This window comes from Cynocephalus volans, chromosome 5, assembly GCF_027409185.1.
Source record: "Cynocephalus volans isolate mCynVol1 chromosome 5, mCynVol1.pri, whole genome shotgun sequence".
NCBI classification, from domain to species: Eukaryota; Metazoa; Chordata; class Mammalia; order Dermoptera; family Cynocephalidae; genus Cynocephalus; species Cynocephalus volans.
This window is the reverse complement of record NC_084464.1, coordinates 108,138,587-108,165,149: the sequence shown is the minus strand read 5'-3', so window position 1 is coordinate 108,165,149 and position 26,563 is coordinate 108,138,587. Positions and strand designations below refer to the sequence as shown.

The 26,563-nt window shown below is 38.3% G+C and overlaps 1 protein-coding gene across 1 annotated transcript in view; it reads left to right on the top strand.

Annotated features, from left to right (window-relative positions):
- PREP (prolyl endopeptidase) overlaps positions 1-26,563 on the top strand; it is a 128,047-nt gene that overhangs the window by 35,142 nt on the left and 66,342 nt on the right. Inside the window, exons 6-7 of the mRNA XM_063096950.1 lie at positions 1,171-1,292; positions 17,393-17,498. Of these exons, the coding sequence (XP_062953020.1) occupies positions 1,171-1,292; positions 17,393-17,498 (228 nt within the window). The remainder of the gene's footprint in view (positions 1-1,170; positions 1,293-17,392; positions 17,499-26,563) is intronic.

Genomic DNA, 26,563 nt, shown 5'->3' with positions numbered 1-26,563 from the left:
ATCTGTGTATCTTCTTTGGTGAGGTATCAAGGTTTTGGGTACAGTTTTTAATTGTGTTGTTTTCTTATTGGTGAGTCTTAAGAATTCTTTGTATATTTTGGGTAACAGTTCTGTATCAGATATGTCCTTTGCAAATGTTTTCCCCAATTTGTGGCTTTTCTTTTTCTTCTCCTGACAGTGTTTTTTTTTTTGCCAAGCTGAAGTTTTTAATTTTAATGAAGTCCCACTTATCAGTTATTTCGTTCATGGATTGTGCTTTGTTGTTGTATCTAAAAAGTCATCACCATACCCAGCATCATCTAGATTTTATCCTATGTTATCTTCTAGGAGATAAATAGTTTTAAGTTTTACATGTAGGTCTGTGATCCATTTTGAGTTAATTTTTGTGAAAGGTGTAAGTTCTGTGTCTAGATTCATTTTTTTGGGCATGTGATGTCCAGTTTTTCTAGCATCATTTGTTGAAAAGACTGTCTTTTCTCCTTTGTATTACCTTTGCTCCTTTGTCAAAGATAAGTTGACTGTATTAATGTGGCTCTACTTTTGGGCTCTGTTTTCTGTTCCATTCACCTATTTGTCTGTTCTTTAGCCAGCACCACACTGTGTTGATTGCTGTAGCTTTATAGTAAGTCTTGAAGTCAGGTAGTATCAGTCCTCCCACTTTGTTCTTGTCCTTCAATATTGTGTTAGCTATTTTGGGTATTTTGCCACTCCATATAAACTTTAGAATCAGTCTGTCAATATCCACAAAATAACTTGCTAGTATTTTGATTGGGATTGCACTGAATCTGTAGATCAATTTGAGAAGAACCAATATCTCGACAATATTGAGTCTTCCTGTCCCTGAGCATGGACTATTTATTTAGTTCTTTGATTTCTTTTATCAGAGTTTTGTAGTTTTTAAAAAAGTTTCTCATATATATCTTATACATATTTTGTTAGATTTATACCTAAATATTTCATTTTTGGAGGTTGCTAATGTATTGTGTTTTTAATTTGAAAGTCCATTTGTTTACTGCTGGTATATGGGAAAGTGATTGACTTTTGTGTATTAACATTGTATTTTTCAACCAGATACTTTTAAATTGTTTCTAGCATTGTACAATATGGGTGGAATAGAATTTCTTAAAATTACCAACCACATTTGTGTACACTCATTTTTAACTCCTTCAGGCACAGAGACATCCACCAATCTTCACCAAAAGCTCTGCTACCATGTCTTGGGGACCAATCAGTCAGAAGATATTTTGTGTGCTGAGTTTCCTGATGAACCTAAGTGGATGGGTGGAGCTGAGGTATCGTACAACTGTGAAATGTTAACCTCACAGACCACATCTCATGGATGTGTATATAAATATTCTTGTTATGTGATGATCTTTATGGAATGTAGAAGTCCTATAAGTGAATATTCTTTTGTTAAAAATATTCATATTCAAATTGGCTCTTAATAGTGAAGGTAACAAACATTTTATTTACAATCTCAACATAAAAATCTTAACACTAAAAATAATACATGCTTATGGCAAAAAATATAAAAGTACACAATAAGGTAAAGTAAAATATGAGTACTTCAAAACTCAGAATCCTACTTCTCAGAGGTGAGCAAGGTAACCTTCCAAAATTTTTCTTTTTTTTTTTTTTTAAAAAAAAAGATGACCAGTAAGGGGATCTTAACCCTTGACTTGGTGTTGTCAGCACTACGCTCACCCAGTGAGCTAACTGGCCATCCCTATATGGGATCCGAACCCATGGCCTTGGCGTTATCAGAACCACACTCACCCGAGTGAGCCACGGGCCGGCCCCCAAAATTTTTCTTGTACACACAAGCGAGAATGTGGGGGGAGAGAGTTTGGGTGTGTAGTTCCCTTTTTTACACAACTGTGCTGTTTTCATGCGTATTGTTCACTTGTTTTTATGTCGTAATAAGTATCTTTTAGACATTTTCTGTCTTATAAATATTCATATATTCCTTGGAGGTCTTGAGAGTAACCAAAATTAAAGGAATGTGTCTTTGAAGTTTCTGGCCCAGATTTTATTCTTTGTCTTGAGAATTGACTATGAAGAAACAGGGGTGCTTGGAGTAATAATTTGACTCTTTTCAGTTTATTTCTGTGTACTAAAAAATATCTTTTGTTAAAGAAAAAGAAACATTCTCAATGTTTTAATATGGGTGGGATATTATCTTATTTTTGGTGCAAATGAGGAATCTACTACAAACTTTTTAGGTCAGTGAGCCACTTACCTCTTCTCTGAAAGACAATTAGAATTTTGGTAGTAGAGAAACATTTTAAATTTTAACTTCTGCTCATGGGTCTGGTTCACTGAGGTACAGAATAGGAATCTATGGTATTTTAGTCTATGTGCATTGATACACTATATTCCACATTGTCCATTTATGTATTTTTCCACCAGGGGTTGGCAAAGTTGTTCCCTTGGGCCAAATCCGGCCTGCTGCCTGTTTTTGTAAATAACGTTTTATTGGAACACCCATGACCATCATTCCCTGTGGCTGCAACAGCAGGGTTGAGTATTTGCCCCAAAAGGCCACATGGCCCACAAAGCTGAAAATATTTACTATCTGGACCTTTATAGAAGAAGTGTGCAGGTTTTAATAGAATGTACTAAAAATTAACTTATAGGACTTACATTTTATTACCTTAAAATGTGCCCCTTTTTCATGCTTTTTCTTTCCTACCTAACTACCCATCCTACCAGCTTTTTCTGTGCAGTTACTATTGTTATTTTTCTCATAACTTGTTTTTAATGGCTTTTCTGGTATCCATCTATAGATTGTTTCCACTAAGTTTTCTTCCTACTCCAGTTTCTCCTCATACCTAATGCCTCTACTTACTATAAATTATAGGTATTTATTTATAAAATGATGTACATTTTTACCTTTATCTGAGTGAAACACAATTAGGGAGATAAATCTGCAACTTAAAAAATTAAAATGTTAAGTCCTGTGTATTTCTCTTTACCTTTTTTGGGAGGGGTGTGGGTGGAGGAGACCTAAAATAGCACATTTTATAATCAAATTTTCATTCCCTCTGGATTCTTCATAAAATCAGAGACATGTTCTCCTGGTGAAATTTTTATGCTTCAAAGCCGACAATTTCATTGCAGCAGAATTGTTTTAATCAAGTAAAATTACTTGTTGATAGAATAACATGAATAGTGAAAAATAAAAGCCAGAATATCATTGTATTTTAGCATGTAGGTCTAAAAGAAAACAAGGACAGCTTAGCACACACAGCTCTAATTACTGAGATCTCTTCATTAGCATTTGGTTGAAGCAGCTAGTTTTTCACTTTTTTCTCCCCCTTTTTAATGTATTTAAAATTATGGTAAAGTAGATATGACATAAAATTTACCATCTTAACCACTTTTAAGTGTACACTTCAGTGGCATTAAGTACATTAACATTGTTGTGCAACCATCACCACCATCTGTCTCCAGAAATTTTCCATCTTGCAAAACTGAAACTCTGTACCCACCGAACAATAACTTCCCATCTCTGCTCCCTTCCACAACCACCTGCCAACCATCATTCTGCTTTCTCTCTGTTTATATTTAACTTCTGTAGGTACCTCATACAAATGTCATCATACGGTATTTGTCCTTTTGTGACTGGCTTACTTCACTTAGCATAACGTTCTCAAGGTTCATCCATGTTGTAGCATATGTCTGAATCTTCTTCCTTTTTAAGGCTGAACAGTATTTTATTGTGTGTGTGTATATATATATATATGTATACACACACCACATTTTGTTTATCCATTCATCCGTGGACACTTGGATTGCGTGTGTGAAAATTTTCTTCCTTTTTAAGGCTGAACAATATTCCATTGTGTGTGTGTGTGTGTGTGTATATACCACATTGTGTTTACCCATTCATCCATGGATGCTTGGATTGCTTTCCACAATATCATTGTGAGTAAAGCTGCTATGAGCAGCTAGTTTACACATATAGTGGAGACACTCATATGTGCATCTAACATATGTATAGTCAATTCTGCTAGGAAGGCAGATAAGAAAAGCAGATTTAAATGGTTCAGATGATCCTTCTACTATTCATTTGATAGATGTACAATCTACATAATATACTCTTTACCACGACTTTGAAAAGGAAGTGATTATTCCATGCATAGACGAAATACTTGCTAGAGTAATAAGCTTGTAAGTCCTTGGCTGGAACTGCCTGTTAGGCCCTGTCTGTCTGTATCTCCTTAATCACCATGTACTCTGCCTCCGTGGTCAAAAGGAGAGAGGTCACACAAAAATAGCAGCAATGACTGTTTAAAGAACGGTAGTAAATGAAGGTATGCATCTGTACTGAATAGAAATAATAAATGAAATTGTAAAAAAAAAAAGAGAGACATATAAAGTGAGTCCTAATTAGTAAATTACGCAGAGGAAGTGTATTAGAAAACCAGTAGGCTTAGTAAACAAACTGAATTTAGACTACCCTTGAGCTGTGTTCCAGCTGTTTGGGTGGTCTTGTTAAGACTTGTATTACCCCACCTGTTGCAAAGGTTGGTCAGGCAGGTCTAGCTGGCTAGATAAGTGTTACTTCCTTCCTTACCCCACTATACATCATCATTCTCAGCAAAGAGGACCATCTTTATACATAAAGGAGCATTTTTTTGTCACTTAAACATGAGTTCTATAGTTCTACAGGTATGAAGCATTCAGAAGCCTCAGGCTCACCCTTAATTGATGGTTCAGTTCCAAGTCTTCCACTCAGAAAAATCTAGATCATGAAAAAAGTCTTGAAGCAGGAATTTCTTGTGCCCTTCAAGGAAGTGTGATAAAGCCAGGGGAATCCAAGATGCTGATGCACTGTAGAACTGACTAGGTCAGAAGCACCGTGGCTGGGGTATAGATCATCACTGCTGTGGATGATTGACTGTGTCCCCAAAGTTCATATATTAGAAGCTTAATTCCCACTGTAACTGTTGAGGATGGGAAATCCTACTATGGTAATTGAAAGGTGGGGCCTTGAAGCAGTGATTAGATTGTAGGACCATGCTATAGTGAATGGATTAATAATGGTGGTCAGGGGTGTGGTTCTGAAGGCTTTAAAAGAAGAGCACATGAGCTATTAGTCTCTCTCTGCTCTGCCATTTTCTGCCACGTGAGACCCCTGGATCACTGTCACCACCACCAAGGCCTTCACCAGTTGTGTTCCCTGAACTTTGGACTTCCCAGCCTCTGAAACTATAAGCAATAAATTTCATTTTCTTATAAACTGCCCAGTTCCAAGTATTTTATCATAAGCAACAGAAACAGACAAATACAAGTACCTAGGACTGCTGGAAATGAAGCCAACAGTTTCCTAACAGCCTTTATTTAGTAACCTGCTGCATCTTACAGAAAAGCAATAGTCCTTTTATAACCATGCACCAGTCCTTTTTATAACCATGAACCAGAGGCATGTGCTGCAGTTGTTTATTTTTAAAGTATTTGTCTTTAGAAACATTATGAAACCTAGTATTTCATTAATGAGTTTAACAGTGTCTGTGAATGTTGTAGTGATGGGGGTGTGCTGGGACACAAATCAGGAGGTTTTTATTTTAGACCCTTCTGTGCGGCCCTGGGCGAGTCATTTCATCTGTCCAGGTCTTTTTCCTTCCTTTCCTCCAGGGCTTTTTTGTTGGCTCTGAAAGTCTGTGGATAGAGGGTTTATTGCAGCATCTCATACACTCCTGCATAGCTGCTGGGTGTGGAAGAAATGGGGAGTGCACAAGTGCAGAGCCTTGTGGGTGTGGCAGGAGGGCTGGGGGGTGGGGAGCTGGGTGTGTGTGCATTTCTCTGGCTTGCAGTCCTACTCCCCTTTGGCTGCCACAATCCAAGTTCACTGAAAACTTCCCTTCATATCCTAGATGCTATCTCCTCATGACTCAGTGCTTCCTTCACAGATACCTCCTCTGCCTTCCTGCATAGATAGGTCTTTCCTACCTTGATCATGCAGAACTCAGTAAATTCAGTCAGGAAGCAGCTTTAGTTTTCATGCTGCTGCCTTCAGCCATGCCTGCCTGGGAAAGGATGTCTCCACAGGACAACTGGCTTCTATCTGGCAGAACCCATGGCTTTCTGAACACTTGTGCATGTTGGAACTATCATTCAAAGTCCATTGCAGTCTAAAACAAAATGTCACTCTCTCCAATTTGCGTGCTTCTCTCTTCCCAGCTCAGGTTTGGCGAGCCCATGGGGGACCAGCAGGTAGGGTTGGGACTGTGCAGTCCTTCCCCTTGTTTATTCATCCTGTTTTAGTTTCTCCAGTAGCCACACCAGGAGGAGGGACTGGAGAAGGGAAATGGGACTTTTGCTCATCTGGAGCTGTTTGTTGGTCTTTCTTGGCTGCTCGCAGACCTGATGTGTGTCTGGTGCCAGCTCCCCTCATGGCACCCTTTTGTAGTGAGTCCTCCTCAGTTCTAGAACGTCTGTACTTTGTTGTTTCCTGGTGTGGTTACAACTCTCTGGTTGGCCTTTTGTACCGCCCCCATCCCTCCCCAAGCTTCTGCTCTCAACAGCATCCCTGGAGATCGTACCTCTCTGCTGCCCCTCCTCCATCTTTTCTCAGCAGGGACCTTTCAAGATGACTTGAGGCCAGCCACCTTCTGGGTGCTTCTTGGCCCCAAGGAAGCCACATCTTCGGGTGCTCCATCCTGGAATTGCAGGCTGTGTTCACCACTGCCCTGTGCACGTGCCAGCCAAGGACCTCGGGCCAGCCTCCTGACCTCAGTCTCCCCATGCACGTCTGAACCGCTGGGCTCAGAACAGGAGCCCCCTCATGTCCCCAGGGTATAACATGAGACAGCTGGCATTTGGCTTGGATGGACCAAGATGTCAATTATTATTTAATATAGACTATGAGGCTTTACTTGAAGGGTGGGATTGTGGGAGGATATAGTCATGTTTTACAAGGTTCTATTGGCCCAAGAAAAATCTCTTTATTTTAAAGTGAATTGTGAGTATTTGAAAAAAAACAAAACAAAAAAAGTCAAACATTTTGAGGCACTGTTTCCAGCAGAGGGTGCTCTAGAATGAAGATTATGAAAATGCCTCAAGTCCGTTTTAAAGGATTAAGGAGAAAATGCCCAGCCTCTGTGTGATTATGTAGCTGAATCCTACACTGAGAACCTAATTCTGTTGTACCCAGTTCTTGAAAAAGTTTTTTTACAAAAGTAATCCTGAATCTTAATATTTGTCACACATCTCCATAAGCCATTTTTATGTGTTCACTTGTGATCCCTAGTAATTAAAAAAGATATTTATATACATAATTATATATATTATGCAGATATTAACATGCAAAATGCATTGCCTGATGCTTGATTCATAGTAGGTGCTCAGTGAATGTTTCCTTACTCTCTCCTCTTCCCCTGATGAAGGTCTTGCCCGTGAAGCCCAGCAAGGCCTCGCCTTATAGGACATACACAGTAAAGAGATGGGATGTTCCTCAGGGAACTCTCCCTCCACTGCCCCTTACCTGTGGGATGTTTGTGACTTGGAGAATTGTTCAGCAGTGCTCTTCCTGCTCTGCACAGTTCACACACGTGTTCCCCCAGTATTTAGGAAGCCCTTTCCCTGTGTCCACCACTGTCTTCTCTTTCCTTAGTGCTGGCGTACGTGATAAAATCATCACGCTGATTGGTACACAGGGAGAGCTCAGCAGCATGGTTGGGGAGGCAGAAAGGTCAGGAAGCCAAGCTAGAGGCCTGGATGTGAGCAAAGCAAGGAGGCTGTGCTGCTCTTTATACATAAAACAGGTTGTGGCGGGAGAGGGCGGTGTTCGTAGTAGTCATGTGGGATTTACTGATACACTGCTTTTCTCACCTGATCCTCATTGTTGTTCAGTAAGGGAGAGAAACAAACAGTCGCTGCTTGAAAAACCAAGCTCATCTGCCAGAGAAACAACCAGGCAGATCAGAAACAGCCATTAAGTCCTATCAAGAACTACATTATTTATTTTACTTAAAATGGGTTTCGTTTCCTAGAATTTTCTGTTTTGTCTGTTTCCGGCATACCAAGCAACACATCATGTAGCGTTTGGACTGATTTCTTTCCGCAAACCCCCCCGCACTGTACTGGGAAAGCTGGGCATTTGATTTAATGACCGCCTGTTAGAAACGTTCATGTTGTTACATGCTGTGCCTATCTCTGTGCTTCTGTGACACTCTTATTTTTATTACATATCCATAAATGAGTCCCATATATGAAAAGTCATCACTGTAGGTGGTTAGTTTGACTTTTAAAAGTTTTCCTAAATTAAGTGTTGGACATGTACTCAGTATTAAAGGAACGTTGTTATTACGATTCACAACTATTATGAAAGGAATTCAGAAGAGTCTATAACATAAATTTGATAAAGTTTCCTCCTGTCAGAGTAACATGATTAACTCTCAAAGCTATTAAAATCCTTTTGTTAATTTCTAGGGCAATTTCAAGTGTCACTGCTTTTTAGTGTATTTTTTTTTACATACAATTAATTCTTTTATTATAACAAATTAAAGAAAATACTTTCCTCAATTTGAAGAAGTGCATGTAAATTCAAATTATAGAAAAAAAACTTTCTGCACCCTCTTTTTGTTGGATTCTAAGCAGAAAAAAATTATATATTAAAGAAATTTCATATCCATGAAGATTTGGTTGTTAACACAAGACCACATGACTCTGGAGTTCAGTAGCTCCAGCATAAAATAGCTTCTGTGTTTTTCTTTGAAAACAATAATGTTTGCTGAAAGTACACATATGTAAATATTGGTTTTGTGTCTTGTTTTGAAGGGCAAACAAATTCATAGATAGTTAAATGATTGGGAGTTTAAAATGTTAAATGTTTTTTTGTTAATTTTCTCTTAACGTGAAATACACGGAGAAAGGCTTGCTCATTTAGGTCATTTGGAAAATACAGCTATTCTTATTAATAGCCTTGAGACTGAGAATAGCCAAATTCATTGGCTTTAGAATTTTTATTATACTAGTAATAAATTATAATAATATAGGTTTACTGTTCGAAATACAATACAAAGCTCTTGTTCTCAAGAGAAACTGCCATTATTGGCATATTAGTATCTATTTCACACTTATTTCTGTAGATAGAAGTATACACACACACACACACACACACACACACACACACACACACACATACACACATACAAGAGGGTACTTCAGAAAGATCATGAAAAATGGAATTAAAAATCTTTCCATGAACTTTTTGAAGACCCCTCATATATCCCTCAAATGACCTGATGGCAGAGCTGATATCCTCTTGTGAAAATGGAGGGGTTTGACTAAGACACTGGTCTGAATGAATCATCATCACACCTGCGTGCGGCAATAACTGGAGACATTTTGTGAAAAAATTTACTTGTGACTAGATTCCCCTGAGGTGTACTCTGGTTGCTGCTTATCTCTCTAATTCGGTTCTTGGGATTGTAGGAGTTATATTCCTGAATATGCTAAGTGACCTGACTCATAAGTTTGTTGGATCAGCACATGTGAACCTAAGAGAATAAAGTATAAAATACATACTCTGTCTAATATTTTGAATGATGTCTATCAAGGGTTTTCTGGGTAAATGTTCCTATCTCAGTGTAGCCGAGTATCACAGTGTGCACAATTAAAATTCGTTAATGAATTAATGTGGCTTCTTTAGTGAAAGTATAAAATACAATACCCCCACACCTTATGCCCTACCTTTTGGTAAAGGTAAATGAGTATGGCAGCTGTGTTTGGGTGCCCTCTTCAAAAATAGAAGCCAACATTTATAAAGGTTTATAAAAGTTAGCGTAACATATGCCAACATAAGAAACCACAGAGGTTAGAAGGGAACACTTCTTTCCCCATTCCTTTGACCTCCCCGTAGAGGGAGTTTTCTTGATCATGGTTTCTCAATGGCTAGACATGAGAAAGATTGGGAATTTGAAGCTTAGCTGATTACCAGCCCTAAGCCACGTTCTTAAGTGTCCACCCCATCTGCAATAAAGTGAATATCTTGGTTCTCCATCTTTTGACTCTTGTTTCATTTCTAGTTGATTCCAAACTTGGGCAAGGAGAAAGAAGTGTACTATTTGGGCCTGCACAGGACACTGAGTGGAAGAACAGTGGCTGTGGGCTGTCTGTTCGGCACGCTGCATATTTACAGGGTACCATTGATGCTTCACATGCTGTCACAGGTCAGGCTCCCTGGGGAGCAGACCCTGAGAGAAATTTGTGTGCTGGGGAATGAAAACAGCAGAAGGAGAAGTTAAACCATGATGTAGTCATCACAGAGGCCTCAACCAATCCTGCATGGAGCTCACAGAGGCCTCAACCAATCCTGAAGGCCAAGCTAGCTTAGGCCTTCAGCGTCCTAACTGGGCAGTGAGGGATCTGGGCCTTTATAACTCTGCATTAACCAGTCATTGCATGTGGGATGAACCCAGAAGATACACGTGACCTTGAGGGAAGTGACACTCTTAACTTGAGGACGAGTCCTGGAGAGGTTCTCAGCTAAGAGCTGTCTGCTCCCGAAACCCAGCTGCTGGGGGAAGGAGAGCTTCAGTCCTAGAGGATGGCCCACCACAGTATCCACTACACATGCTGATGTTTGTTGGTGAGATGTGTGCTTGAGAATGAATGTGTGTAGCTTGAGTGTATGTTAGACATAGCTCTTTGTAGCAGATACCTATACCAGCATAGCAGAAAGAAAAATTTCCAGCATCTGCTTTTAGGGGAATTCTATTTCTCCTTTTTTTGTTTTTAAAGAAAATGTAATTTTATTAATAGTTTTTACATTCTAGGATGTTGTTGCAGAGCAGTTGAGAGGGAGGGGGAAAGGGGAAAGGGGAAGGAAATGGGATGGAAGAAGGAAGAAGGAGGAAGGGCGGGATTGAGGCCTGTGGCACCCCCCTCATTCCCACAGGGGAGACTGGGAGGCTTCCAGCAGTGGCTTGGTCATTGCTAGGTTGAGTGCAGATGTCAAGGGGGTGTGGCAAAAGCCCTTGTCCCCCACTGTCCCAGCTCGGGAACCTGGGGCCCTTCTTGCTGTGGCTTTGTGGTCATCACTGGGCTGGTTGCACATGTCAGGGGGGTGTGACCAAGGCCCATGTCCCTCCACCACCCCAGCTTAGGAGAGCCCAGGGCACTTCCTGCAGCGGGTTGATGGTCACTGCTGGGCTGGCTGCAGGTGTCGGGAGGGTGTGGCTGAGGCCCTAGGCCCCCCACTGCCCTAAGTTGGGAGAGCCCAGGGCACTTCCTGTGGCAGCTCAGTGGTTGCTGCTGGGCTGGCTGCAGGTGTTGCCATGGCCAAGGCCCTTGGCCCCCCACTGCCCCAGCTCGGGAGAGCCTGGGGTGCTTCCTGCAGTGGCTCGGTGGTTGCTGCTGGGCAGGCTGCAGATGTAATTCTCCTTTGAGAATCAATTAGGGGCCATCCCTTCCTCAAAGCTTTCTCAGATCTCACTCTTCCTAGCTTCCCTCCCTGTTAGATGTTCTCTGGCACTCCCACCATGCTTTGTATTTCTTTTTTTTTTTTTTTTTTTTTTTTAAAAGATGACCGGTAAGGGGATCTCAACCCTTGGCTTGGTGTTGTCAGCACCACGCTCAGCCAGTGAGCAAACTGGCCATCCCTATATAGGATCCAAACCGGTGGCCTTGGTGTTATCAGCACCGCACTCTACCGAGTGAGCCACGGGCCGGCCCCTTGCTTTGTATTTCTTGCTATTAATATTCTATGGTATGGTTTTTTTCTGAGTCTGTCCATCTCTCCCATCTGAGCATGAGCTCTCAAAGGCCCTGTCCTGTTGATCTGTGTGTTTCAGAAATTAGTTCAGAAACAGGCATTCAGTAGACCCTGTGTAAATGTTGGTTGAATAAAAAGCTTCAGCTCTGACTCCCCAGAATAGGGGATGGCGGTGTTTGAAGGTATGTGTTAATTCATGCCTTTGGTAGAGGAGATGGAAAGTTGGTTAGGATCTAGATTCTCCTAATAAAACCAGCCACCATTGATGACAGTAAAAATGTCCACCCCAGACAAAGCAATATACTTTGTTATCAAAAGGCTTTTTGCCTTTGAACCTGTGGTAGTTAGCTCATTTGGTGAACTGGGCCAGACCACCTACATGATCCATTTTTCAGTGACTAGTGGCATATCCAAGTAGCCTTAAACCAAAGCAAGCTGAATGGCTGCCCTTTCTCTCAGGGCCCAAGTGCTGCTCCAGTAGAGAGAAAAGTTGTTTGAGGAAAATCTGCTGGGAAGGAAGCCAAGAAAGGGGGGGAAAGTGAATTACTCCCAAGAGGCTGGAGATGAGCTCTCTGTTCCTCCTACTCCAAGGATACATGCTTTTTCTGCCAGCCACCAGGGCAGCAGTGGGTGGGGGCTTTTGGCTTTGTTTTTTTGTTTCATTTTGTTTTGTTTTTAATCTCTCAAGTGTTTGTCTAACCAGTTATGGATAATGAAAAGCTAAGTGAATTACCAAATGTTATTTAGCCTATCTGTAGAATACCATATTTATTGTACATCTGGATTTTTTCCTCTGCCCCAATACTTTTATCAGTACAAACGTTATTACTAATTGTGTTTAATCAGTACTCTAAATGTAATTCAACAAATGACTTCACAGAATTACATTGTCAAAGTAACCTGTAATAAGATTTATAGAGGTAAAGAGTTTTAACTTTTACTCCTATTGATATTGTTAGGAATGCAAGTAATGGATTTAATGTCAACAAATGTACATGTCTTATTTATAGTAATTCTTAGAATTTTGATTTTTTTAATGTTTTATTTCCATAAATGTCAGATATTCAAGGAATAAAGTCACTTTTCCTTAAGAAAAATTCACTTAAAACAGTATAGACATAAGATAGAAGGAAGCTGTGAAAAGCACAGATTTAGGAATTACATATTTCATAATTGCAACCCTGTTGCAAAAAGTCAGTGTTTTTGAATCACATTAATTGCTTCCAGAGAGCACAGTTATTCTAGCTGATGTCATATATCTTAAAGAAAAAATAACAGTATTTTGTGAACTGAAATTTATAGTGATTCATGAAAGATACTGGGCTCTCCTGCTTTTCTCTTTTCCCTTTATCTGTCTTTAAGGAAAGTCACTTTATTCTGTTAAGATGCAAATGTCCTCCTCATTAACAGGTCTTTTATCTTTTTCTCCCAATGATTTCCAAAATTCATCTTTGAAATTACCTTGAAATAGTCTGAAATAGGCTGTCATTAAGTATGTGTTGTTATAAACTAAATTTTAGTGGAAGAAGGTATATTTCTAATCTGTACATTTTGGAGCAGCAATGACTTAGAAATGATTTTGAGATTGGAGACGTTAAATGTTTGAAAATTCAAAGTTATTTCCAGTTTAGCAGATTTCAGTGGCTACGGAACATCTCTGGATTATGACAAAGAGAATTGTAGTGACAATGACTGACTTAATTGGGATTCTAACAACATTGAATTTGGGACTTCCTGCCTTAGATTAAATAGAGCATGCTCTAACTATTTAGTCCAGCCAGTAATGCAGAGAAAAACTCATTACCTGTGCTTGAATCAGCTGTCATCAAAGGTTTGGTGTAGTTCTTGCAGTGAATTTTATTGCCCTGTCTTTCTGTTGACTGAATCTCTACAACTGAAATAGCCATCATTCATGATTGATGTAGCATGACTTTCAGCACTAAGCTTTAAAGATTCTGTCTTGGGCCGGCCCGTGGCTCACTCGGGAGAGTGTAGTGCTGATAACACCAAGGCCACGGGTTCGGATCCCATATAGGGATGGCCGGTTGCTCACTGGGTGAGCGTGGTGCTGACAACACCAAGTCAAGGGTTAAGATCCCCTTACCGGTCATCTTTAAAAAAAAAAAAAAAGATTCTGTCTTTATTTGAAGGACGAAAGAACAAAAGTATGAAGTATTGTAAATGAGACTGCTTTCAATTATATTTAGTAACGTAATTGTAAGGTTGCTGATGATATTCTTAATATAGGATGGTTTAAAAATAAGGTGGAACTAAAATTCTGAACGTTGGTTTATTAGCTATGTATACTAAAAGCTGAAGGAAAATAGAAATGTAACTTTTGAGTCAAAGTTCAAGAAAAAAGTTCATAAAGAACTTTATACTCATATAATATGAGGAGGGGAAAGGAGTGCACAGCAATAACAATGGGTATAGAACACAGGTTCTTAGATTGAGTTATCAAAACTAAATCAAGGTGTGTTCATTTGCAGGAGACCCACCTAAAACATGTCAACAGAGTTTGCTTCTGGCCATGGTGGTGTTGCTGGCACTGGACTAGCCCTCCTGCCATGTATAGCTAGAAAACTATACAAAATAGACAGAGCGACTGTTTTCAGCTATTGGTCAACAGGCAGCGTAGGACTCATCCATGAAAGAGGCAAGTCCTTCAATTGCCTCAGCTTTCTGCCTGGTGATTTTTTTTTTTTTTTTTTTTGGACTCCAGTGCAATGAGGAAGAACTCAGAGTACTGATGTCTCACTGAACTAAAGATTCAAAGATCGGAATTCAGGGAGACTGAAGCCACTGAAATTTGCAGGGCTGAGTACCAAAATGAGAGAATTACCCTCTAAAGGTCACAGAAATCTTCTTTGGGATCCCTCAAGTTTCTGGCTGACTGTTAAGTGGTGTGTGCATTGAATGAGACTCCATGATTCAAGCCAAGAACAACTACCAGAGAGCTGTAAACTGACAACTGCCCAAGGTTTAACAAGGCTGGGAGGCTTTCACATTCTGACCAATCAGAGTGGAAAGACCTTGAGAACACCTGAGGTATCCAGTAGAGACCCAGCCTTAGCAGTAGGGCTGTAAGCCTTCCCAACAAAGTTCAAAAGCAAGCCTTGAATGGATCAGGCTACTCTATCAACAAATTAACTGTCTCAAAACATTTTATAGGCCAGAAAAAAAAATTCAATCAACATTCAAAATGTCTAGAATCCAGTTTTTAAAAGTTACTAAATGTATAAAGTAGGGAAATGTGACTTATAACCAGGAGAAAAATTGATTAATAGAAACAGATCCAGAAATGGCAGATAGTAGAATTAATATGCAAGGACTTTTAAAAAGCTACATAAAACTAATATTTAAAGGTTTTTAGAAAATGTTAATATAATGAACAAAGAAATAGGAGATATAAAATGAACCACATATTCTTATAGAGATAAAAGATCAACTTTGAAATGAAAAGTTCTCTGCATGGGCTTAATAGCAGTTTAGATACTGTAAAAGAAAATGTCAGCAGATTTGAAGACAGGACAGTTGAAACTAAACTAAAAAGAGAAAAAACTGAAAAATGTACACAGTCTCATTGACCTGTGGGACAATACCATGGATATAATATTATGTATTTGAAGTTATAGAGTAGAGGTGAGGGGACAGAAAAATATACATGAGAAAAAAATGGCCACAAATATTATAATTTGATAAAATATACAAACCCACAGATCCAAGAAGCTCAACAAATCTCAAGCAGGCTTCTGCAGTAATGCCCTTTATAATCAGTTTGCAGAAAACCAAAGATAACAAGAAAATATTAAAAGGAGCCAAAGAAAACACACACTACATATAGGGAAACAAAGATAAGAAATAATGCTGACTTCTCATCTGAAACAATGCAAGTCAGAAAACAATGGAAAGATACCTTTTTAATGAGGCCTACCTTGATTGCCATATTTAAAACTACAGTCCCACCCCACACATCCTGTGTGCCTTACCCAGATCTGTTCATGTTCTCCATGGCTTTTATCATTATATAATATACAGTCTAATTCCGTATTTATGTGCTAGGTGCAACATCTTCTCTTCATTCACTGATGTATCTTTGACACCTCAAATAATGTGTTGCGCATAATAGCTGCTTAGCAGATATTTATTGAATGAGCAAATGAAAGAATAACAGTTGTTGGTAAGTATAATTAGTCAAGGTTCTCAGAGAAAAAGACTCAGTGTGTGTGTGTGTGTGTGTGTGTGTGTGTGTGTGTGTGTGTGTGTGTGTGTTTAGAGAGAGAAGGGAGAGGATTTTAAGGAAATGGCTTAATGGAGGTGTGGCAAGTCCTAAATCTGCAGGGTAGGCTAGCAGACTGGAGACTCAGGGAAGAATTGCAGTTGAATCCAAAGGCAGACTGCTGGCACAATTCCTTCTTGCTCTGAGGTAGTCAGTCTTTGTTTTATTAAGGCCATCAACTGATTGGATGAGGCCCACCCACATTATAGAGGGTAATCTGCTCTATTCCAAGTCTACTCATTTAACTGTAATCTCATCTAAAAAAAACACCTTCGCAGAAACATATAGTATAATGTTTAACCAAATAACTGGGCACTTGGCCTAGCCAGGTTTGAAATATAAAATTAACCATCATAATAAAGATGTAGATAAACGGGAACTCTCTTATACTACTACTGGGTAAGAGTGTAAGTTGGTACAACCACTTTGGAGAATAATTTGGCAACATCTGATAAAGATGAGTATGTGCATGTCCTATCAATGAGCAATTTTATTTCTAATTATGTACTCTGGGAAGCACTTTAGGGCACAAGTAAACATGTTCAAGAATTTTTCTGAAGAACTGGTAATAGGAAGAAAATGTATGGAAACAATCTTAAATATTTATTGGTAGGAATATTGATCAATTAATTGTGTATTCCTAGATTGTAATGCCATACAGCAGTTAAAATGAGTTAGGTAGATCTATAAATATTAACATGGATTAGTTGTAAGAATTATATTGAATAAATAAAATTAGTTGCAAAAAATATATATTAAACCACATATTAATTTTGACAATTTAATAATATCTCACTTGTTGCATTAGATTTTTATCAAGAAGTTTTTGCTAGCCACGATTCTGCTGTTACATATTTTTTTTAAAAATCCCCAGAAGCACATCTCTGAGATCTTGTGGTAGAGGTAACTAAAGACATGTTTAAGGAGTTGTTCAGTAGATGTGACCAAATGTGAACCACAGTGAACTTCTTGTATCCACACCCATTTTGCTAATTCTTACTCATTTAGAACAACTTTTAAAATATATACCAACCTATGAAGAAACTTTAAAGTCAAAAATGTTAATATTCAAAACATGTTACACATGTTTTCAGCTAAGGAAGAGACTAGAAATTTTAAAATCACATTGAAGTTATTATGACATTCAGTGGTATCTACTGGTATTTTCTATTTAAATAATTCACAATGTTTCGTTAAACTGTAAGAGTGAAATAAGTTAAAATTGATCTTCATCTTTTTTTCTGATAACTTTCTTATCCGTTCACAAGTTTGGGGTAATGATACTGCATTCGAAGTTAACCCTTAATGTTTTACTTAATATTTAACATTAAGTATTCTCACCAAAAATATATCCTTATCAGCCACCCACGTTGTTTTTGTTTCCTTTGTAGTTATCTGATGATGGTCGCTATGTCTTGTTATCAATAAGGGAGGGATGTGACCCAGTGAACCGACTCTGGTACTGTGACCTACAGCAGGAATCCAATGGCATCACTGGTAAGATTTTTCAGATCGGATCATTATTCCAGGAAGTGCCATTAGAAAGCAATTATTTTGATCTTCTAATTGATTTCCCAAGCAACTTTCTCTCATTGTACAACATCATCTCAGTTCATATGATTTTTTTCTTTCAGCACTATTCCATAAAATAAGGAAAAATTGAAGCTAACTGTTGTCTTCAGCATTTTCTCTATAGGTTGGGATTAACCCTATTTTCTGTATGTGTGTGTCAAAATATCCTGTGAATACTGCAGATGAAGAGTGTTAAGGGGTACACTTTTGGTACGTAAAGTGTTATAACTACCCAGATGTCGTGTTGCCAGCTGTCATAGGCAAGGGTTTTGAGACCACTGCGAATTTACCAGATTAACAGGTAATCCTACAGCAGGATAATCCTACACTCAATCCTCAGTATTTAGCCACAGGCACAGCAGCTCATTTTGTTTCCCAAAGCCTTATATGTCGTGATATAACCATAGAACCAGCCAGATGCAATTTCTGGAGAGGGCTCATTTTAAACGTTGTTCTCTTCCAAATCTCTATCATACCAGCACTATCATCCAGCATTAAAGCTTTTCAACTACACAATTTACTATGCTGAAAATTCCCAGACTCAGAAACTCTATCAGAGGTATGCTGGCACCCAGATATAAGGACACTAGAGTAATGACACCATGTTCTGGTTAATGTAAAATAAATATGTTTTAGAGATGGTTGATACAAATGTACAAATTTACAATACTGAGTGTATTTCTGTAATAATTTATCTCATTATTAGCTTCTAATCTGTATTACATTATGATTTGAAAATATTTATGTCTGGACATCGCATCATTTTTAAACTTCTCTGAGCAAGATCTGCATTCTTAGATAACTACAGAGCACCATTCACACATATAGCAGGATAAAACTCAGCAATTTTTATTCTAGTATTAAATACATGTTCACTTCATAAAGCTATGTATTTTCTTCTATTTAAAAAAAAATAGATACCCCCATTTTGGCTTCAAGAAAACTGCATCAGCTACATCAGTGTTTACATTCTCTGACAGGAGCAAACCACCACCCAGGACTTGTTCACTTGAGTTGCAAGTCTAGGTCTATGTGGAACTGAGCAAATCTCCTGAGACTGAATCTGAACGAAACAGTGACAGCAAATGTCACAGCACTGTTACCCTGCACATGAGTTCCTGTGCCATTCTGAGGTGGTGGAAAGATCTTTGCCTTTCTCTCGTTTATTAAAAATTGCAATTACAGTGTTCTTCCTAAAGAGAGTGCTGTTTTCATTTTCTATTTACAAATTCATTATGTCTTTAAATTATTAGGTAGGCTTCTGTTATTAAAAGATACAAGTTAACAAATTTTAAAAAATACAGATTTTTTATTTTATTTTATTTTATTTTATCAATATACAATGTAGTTGATTTTCATGTCCCTTTACCGATTCCTCCCTCCGCCCTCCCTCCCCTCTCCCACCCATCACCATCATATCTGTTCACTTGTCTTAGCAAGTTCAAGGAATTGTGATTGTTGTGTCTTCTTCCCCACCCCTCCCCCATTTATTTGTGTATTTATTTATTTACTTTTAGCTCCCACAAATAAGTGAGAACATGTGGTATTTCTCTTTCTGTGCCTGACTTATTTCACTTAATATAATTTTTTCTAAGTCCATCCATGTTGCTGCAAATGGCAGTATTTCATTCTTTTTTATAGCAGAGTAGTATTCCATTGTGTAGATATATCACATTTCTGTATCCACTCATCTGATGATGGACATTTGGGCTAGTTCCAACTCTTGGCTATTGTAAATAGTCCTGCAGTAAACACTGGAGTATAGGTATCCCTTCCACATGATGATATCCATTCTTCTAGGTATATTCCCAGCAGTGGAATAGATGGGTCGTGGTAGATCTACTGTAATTGTTTGAGGAACCTCCAAAGCATTTTCTGTAAAGGCTGCACCATTTTGCAGTCCCACCAACAGTGTAGGAGGGTTCCTTTTCCTCTGCAACCTCGCCACCATTTATCATTCTCAGTCTTTTGGATATTAGCCATCCTAACTGGAGTGAGATGGCATTTCAGTGTGATTTTGATATGCATTTCCTGAATGCTGAGTTATGTTGAGCATTTATCATGTGACTGTTGGCCATTTGTATATCTTTCTTTTTTGTTGCTTTGCCTCCCACAGATTTGTCACCTTTCTTCCCCTGGGTGATAGAGCTGCAAAGGGTTACTCAAAGCCCATTTCTTCTGAGCAGTGAGAAGCCCCAAAGGGGTTAATCTTCCAGAACCCTCAAGAGAGAGGCATTCCTTCTTTTTGGGAAATTAACCACGAATTGGGGTTCTCTTCCTGCATTTATTCTCCAGACCAGGAAGTTACAGGAAGAGAACGAAGGTGGTGTTATAGTTTAACAATATAGGCTGGTAACATTCAGTAAAACAAGCAAGGTGACATTCCATAATGCAATTTGCAAGAGATTAAGTCAATCCACCACCAAAAGCTTGATCTTAGCAGACATTCTCTCTCCCTACAGCAGCTTCCCAGTATCTTTACATATCAATCAGTAACTTGTCTGTCCTTTAGCCAGCAGCCTTGCTGTGTTATAATTCTTTATCTTACAACAGAGACTATAGCCTGGGGAAAATTTCCTGTCTTTTGCAAGGTCAACATTTTATATGTACTTTTAAGAAGTTAGGCTAAACCTGAAACTGCAAGGCTTTGGAAAACCAGGCCCTGTGAAATACATTTGCTTTATGTATACCCCACAGAGAAATGTCTATTCAGCTCCTTTGCCCATTTTTTAATTGGGTTACTTGTTTTTTTTTGCTGTAAAGTTGTTTGAGTTCTTTGTATATTCTGGATATTAATCCTTTGTCAGATGTATATTTTGCAAATATTTTCTCCCGCTCTTTTGGTTGTCTTTTAACTCTGTTCATTGTTTCTTTTGCTGTGCAGAAGCATTTTAGTTTGATATAATCCCATTCGTTTATTTTTCCTTTGGTTGCCTGTGCTTTTGGGGTTGTATTCATGAAGTCAGTACCCAATCCTACTTCCTGGAGTGTCTCCCCTATGTTTTCTTTACAGAGTTTCATTGTTTCAGACTGTATATTTAATTCTTTATTCCATTTTGAGTTGATTTTCCTATATGGTGAGAGGTATGCGTCTAGTTTCATTCTCCTGCATATGGAGATCCAGTTTTTCCAGCACCATTTGCTGAAGAGGTAGTCTCTTCCCCAGTGTGTAGACTTGGTGCCTTTGTCAAAGATCAGATGGCTGTAGGTGTATGGGTTGATTTCTGGATTCTCTATTCCATTGATCTCTGTGTCTGTTTTTATTCAAGTACCATGCTGTTTGGTTTATTATAGCTTTGTAGTATAGTTTAAAGTCAGGTAGTGTTATGCCTCCAGCTCTATTTCTTTTGCTCAGAATTGCTTTAGCTATTCATGGTCTTTTGTTATTCCATAAAAATGTTAGGATCATTTTTTCCCTTTCAGAGAAAAGTGTCATTGGAATTTTGATGAGGATTGCATTGAATCTGTAGATCACTTTGGGTAGTATACACATTTTCACAATGTTAATTCTTTCAATCCAAGAGTGTGGGATACCTTTCCATCTTCTTGTGTCCTCTTTAATTTCTCTCAACAGTGCTTTGTAGTTCTTATTGTAGAGATTTTTCACATCCTTGGTTAACTTTATTCCTAAGTATTTTATTTTTTTGTTGGCTATTGTAAATGGGCTAGCTTTCTTGATTTCTTTTTCTGCCTGTTCACTGGTGGTGTATAGAAATGCTACTGATTTTTGTGTGTTGATTTTGTATCCTGCAACTTTGCTGAAATCATTTTTCAACTCTAAGGGTTTTTTTGTAGAGGCCTTAGGCTCTTTGGTATATAGGATCATGTCATCTGCAAACAGGGACTTCATCTTTTCCAGTCTGGATGCCCTTTTTTTCCTTCTCTTCTCTGATTGCTCTGGATAATACATCCAACACTTCCAATAGAAGTGGTAAGAGTGGGCATCCTTGTCTAGTTGCAGTGTTTCTGTGCTGATTCTTTGCATAGATGATATTGAGAGTGGAGTGTTCAGGTCCCCTGCTATTATGGTACTAGTGTCTGTCTCATTCTTTAGGTCTAGTAGTATTTGCTTTATAAATCTGGCTGCTCTGACATTGGGTACATATATATTTATGTTTGTTATGTCTTCTTGATGGATAAATCCTTTTATCATTATATAGTGGCCTTCTTTATCTCTTTTTATGGTTTTCGGTTTAAAGTCTACTTTATCAGATAAAAGAATAGCTACTCTGGCTTGTTTTTCATTTCTGTTTTCATGGCATATCTTTTTCCGTCCTTTCACTCATAGTCTATGTGTGTCTTTACAGGTGAGGTGAGTCTCTTGAAGGCAGCATATAGTTGGGTCCATCTTTTTAATCCAGTCAGTTAGTCTGTGTCTTTTGAGTGGGGGATTTAATCCTTTTACATTGAGTTGTTATTGAAAAGTGTTGATTTACTCCTAGCATTTTATTGATTTTTGTTTGGATGTCTTAAGGAACTTTTGTTCCTTTCTTTCTGATTTACTGTTTGTCTTCTGTATTTGTTGGTTTCTTGGGGTGGTAGATAAACTTTTTTTCTCTTTATTGTTAGCATTTTTATTTTACTAATGGGTTTTGTTTTTTCTTGAGTATTTATGGCAGTGGTGGGTGTTTTTCAGGTACCAAACCCAGTACTCCCTTGAGAATTTCTTGTAAGGCTGGTCATATGGTAGTGAACTCCCACAGTTTTTGTTTGTCTGAGAAATATACTATTTGTCCTTCATTTCAGAAAGATAGCCTTGCTGGTTAAAGTATTCTTGGTTGGCAGTCTTTGTCTTTTGGTATTTTGAATATATCATCCCATTCTTTTCTGGCTTTTAGGGTTTCTGATGAAAAGTCTAATGTTAGTCTGATTGGGGCTCCCCTACAGGTGACTTGATGCTTCTCTCTTGTAGCTTTTAAGATTCTCTCTTTGTCTTTGAATTTTGCAAATTTAACTATAACATGTTTTGGAGAGGACCTTTTTGGGTGGAATATGTTTGGGGATCTTTGAGCCTCCTGAATCTGAAGGTCTGTGACTTTCCCTATACCTGGGAAGTTTTCTGCCATTATTTTGTTCAATATGTTTTCAGTGCCATTTCCTTTTTCCTCCCCTTCTGAAATACCCATGATTCAGATATTTGAGCACTTAAAGGTTGTCTATTATCTTTCTTAGCTTTTCTTCAAAGTCTTTAATTATTTTTTCTTTCTTTCTTTTTTTTTTTTTTTTTTTTTTTTTTGTCTGCCTGTGTTATTTCAAACAGCCCATCTTCAAGGTCAGAAATTCTCTCTTCTGCTTTTTCTAGCCTGGTAGTTAAACTCTTTGTTGTATTTTTCATTTCATCGAATGCATTCTTCAGCTCCACAAACTCTGCTACATTCTTTTTCAGGGCATTGATTTCTTTGTACATTACTACTTTCAGGTCTTGTATACTTTTTCTCATTTCATTGTGTTGTCTGAGTTTTCTTGTATCTCATTTAGTTTCCTTAGAATTGTTGCTTGAAATTCCTTGTCAGTCATTTTGAGGACTTCCTATTCGATAGGATCTAGAACTTGGGAGTTATTATTACCCTTTGGTGGTGGTGTATTTTCTTGATTTTTCATATTTCTGGTATCTTTCCTTTGGTGTTTAGTCATTGTGGCAGGGGATTTCATGGTCCACTCATTTGACTCTAATGTCTGGCTGGGATCCTGCAGGGACTGCCAATTTGGCACAGCTGTCTCAGTGCCTGTGGGTGGGAGACTTGGGCCTCTCTGGGCTGCAGGGACTGGCCTGTTCTGGGAGTCCCATGGCAGTGCCTACCTGCTCCAGCACTGGTGCCTTGGGGTACATGGGCCCAGCCAGCAGCTCTCGGGCTTCTCTCAAATAATACAAATTTCTTAATTTACACTAAATACAGAGAAGAAAATTCCGTTCACATGTTCATATACTGAACTGCTACTGCTATATCCACTTTAATAAAAGGTTGCAATACTTTGAATGAAACTTGCAAGTGCCAGCAAAACTCAAGGATACCCTCTCTGTTTTTTCTCTAACCTTATCTTTCTTTTTTGCCATGCCTCCCCCCCTCCCCCGCCACCTCCCCCTGTCTTTCTTGTGGACAAGTACAATTTAAAGTGAATAATAGGATGGGTGGATATGGAGCCCTTGAGCAGCATACTGATGAATTGGGATTAACTCAGAGCATTCTCCAGGGATAGCTGCTAGGTTGCAGGTGTAGTGCTTGGCCTGTCAACTTTTTTTTTTTTTTTTTTTTCCAGTTATTGCTTTACTAGCATTAACTCTGTGGATAACATAAACCTCAGGGTAGTCATCCTTTTGAATGGTGGCCCTAGGATTCTGAAAGTTCTTGATAGTTGGGTGATTGAAAAAATGAGTATCAGTTTCTACCCATATGTTTAAGTCAATTCCACAGGACAGTTGTTTTTAACTGATTGCTGGTTCATTGTGAGTCAATGATGTGACTATTCCTATTTAAAGATATAAGGACTGTGTGTGAATGTATTGAAGACACTGAGTATATTCAGTCTATAGAAGGGGAGACAGCATATTGAGATAGTGCTAATTAAGATTGTTTTAATAGTTTCTATTAGTTACACTTGGATATATTGGGACAATAACCATATGCTTTCAAAACAGATTTAAATTTTAACCTCAACTCTACCACTAAATAACTGGTGACCCCGGGAAAGTTGTTCTCTCTCTTAATATTTCCATGTCTGTAAATAGGGAAATAATATCTACTTCACAGTGAATTGTGAGGTATACTGAATATGCGTAGAAAAGGGCTTAGCAGGGTTCCTGTCCTATACAGAGTTCTCAAGTATTTCCTCTTACTGTTTTCCTTTGTTTCTTGAGTGAAGTAGGGAATATTTAGAATTGCCACACTTTAGCTTTAGGTAGAAAACTAGATTGAGTACACCCTACAAAGAGAAAAATCTATCTTTAGTATTAAACCTACTTTATGAGGTTCTACTTTTTTAATGAGTTCTTTTGTCAAAGAAAACATAAATAGGTATGCCTCTAGTGGGAGACTCTGAGGGAAAATGTCTAATTCTGCAGGTTGATATTGAAAATTCAGAGGATTATATGCCCAGTTGGTGACCATGGATCTTTTTCTTGCTGTTTCTTTACTTCTCCATTTTTGTTATCCTTTTTGAACTAAGGGGAAAAATAATTAACATTTAACTTAAATGCTTAATGCATTAGTTAACTTAAATGTTAGATGAGTTAGACCTGAACAACTGGTAACTGAAAACTGAATTTAATGTTATGAAACCTATAATTTCATATTACTGAAATCTAAATCCCTTACAGCCTTTCTACTATGATTTTATTCTTTTTTCCGTTAAAAAATGCTGATAGTTCCCTCTGCTTCTTATACGTTAATTATTAGGACACAATTATTAGGACATTTATTTATTAGGACACTACTAAATTGCCCTTCTTGAGAACTAAACAATTTCTCTTAGGTGGCTCTTTTCTAACAATTCTGTCATTTTTTGTCTCCCAAGAAAATTTTCTGCTGGTGTGCATTTTGAAATGAGAACCACAAAAAGTGGCCAATGTTGATTTAATATCATAAAAAAAAGACACACATTGAGGATGCAGAGAAAGGGGAACTCTTATGCACTTCTGGTAGAAATGTAAATTAGTACAGCCATTATGGAAAACAATATGGAGGTTTCTGAAAAAAAAAAAAACTAAAAATACAACTACCATATGATCCAGCAATCCCACTTCTGGGTACTTATCCAAAGAAAAGGAAATTAGCATACTGAAGAGGTTTCTGCACTCCCATGTTTATTGCAGCACTATTCACAGTAGCCATGATATGGAACCAGCCTAGGTGTCTATCAAGATAGATAAAGAGATAAAGAAAATATGGTATATATACACAGTATAATACTACTCAGCCACAATGAAATCCTCTCATTTGTGGCAGCATGGATGAACCTGGAAGACATTATGTTAAGTGAAATGTCAGGCACAAAAAGATAAATAGTGCATTTTCTCATGTGTGGGAGCCTAGAAAAAGTGAGCTCGTAGAGGTTGAGAATAGAATAGTGGTTACCAGAGGCTTGGAAGGGGAGGGGAGAGTGAGGATGGGGGAGGTTGATTAACAGATACAAAATAACACTAGACAGGAAAAATAACTTTCAGTGTTCTACAATAGTGCTAGGCATCTATGATTAACAGTTATTTATTGTTTGTTTTCAAATGGCTAAAAGAGTGGACCTCACATGCTCTCATCACTAAGAAATGATACATTTTTGCCATGATGAACATGCTAATTACCCTGATTAGATCATCACACATTGTATATATGTATTGAAATTGAAATGTAACTCTGTACCCCATAAATATGTACAATAGATATGTGTCAACTAAAAAATAAAATAATTTTTAAAAATCGGGGAAAAAAAGAAAAAGCACGTAGGGAGAACAAAACCACATAAATACAGGATGGAAAGAAATTTAGAATCTTGAGAGTTAAATGGGATCCCTAGGAAACAGCATTCATTTTGTCCCATAAATTTGAATTTCTGTTCTCTTGCTTACTGACCGCCTTTCTACTTGCTACCTTAGGAGAGTGCTCTCTCTCCTGTCACCCTCTGCCTCTCTTTGGAGAACCTCATTTCCACCATTTACATTCACAGTATTTTTACTTAGGAACAACACGAACACGTTTGTTACAAACTGTGGGTCATATCCTTTGCGCAGTCACTGCAGCTGAGACTGGCGGTTGCCCCTTACCTTTTCTGAACAGCTACTTCCCATGATCACCTCAGACACCGCTATGTAGAAATGGCATTAGGCTGTATCATCAGGGCTTTAGATGTTTGTGTCATTTTTTAACTCCTCACAAGAGCTGAGCAGGTCCTCCACAATGAATACCACACCCTCTTCACTGGCTACCAGGGACACGTTTGGAGTTGCCATCTTCTTAATTTGGGAGAAGGGAGATTGCTGCCTCGGAGGTCCCCAGGCT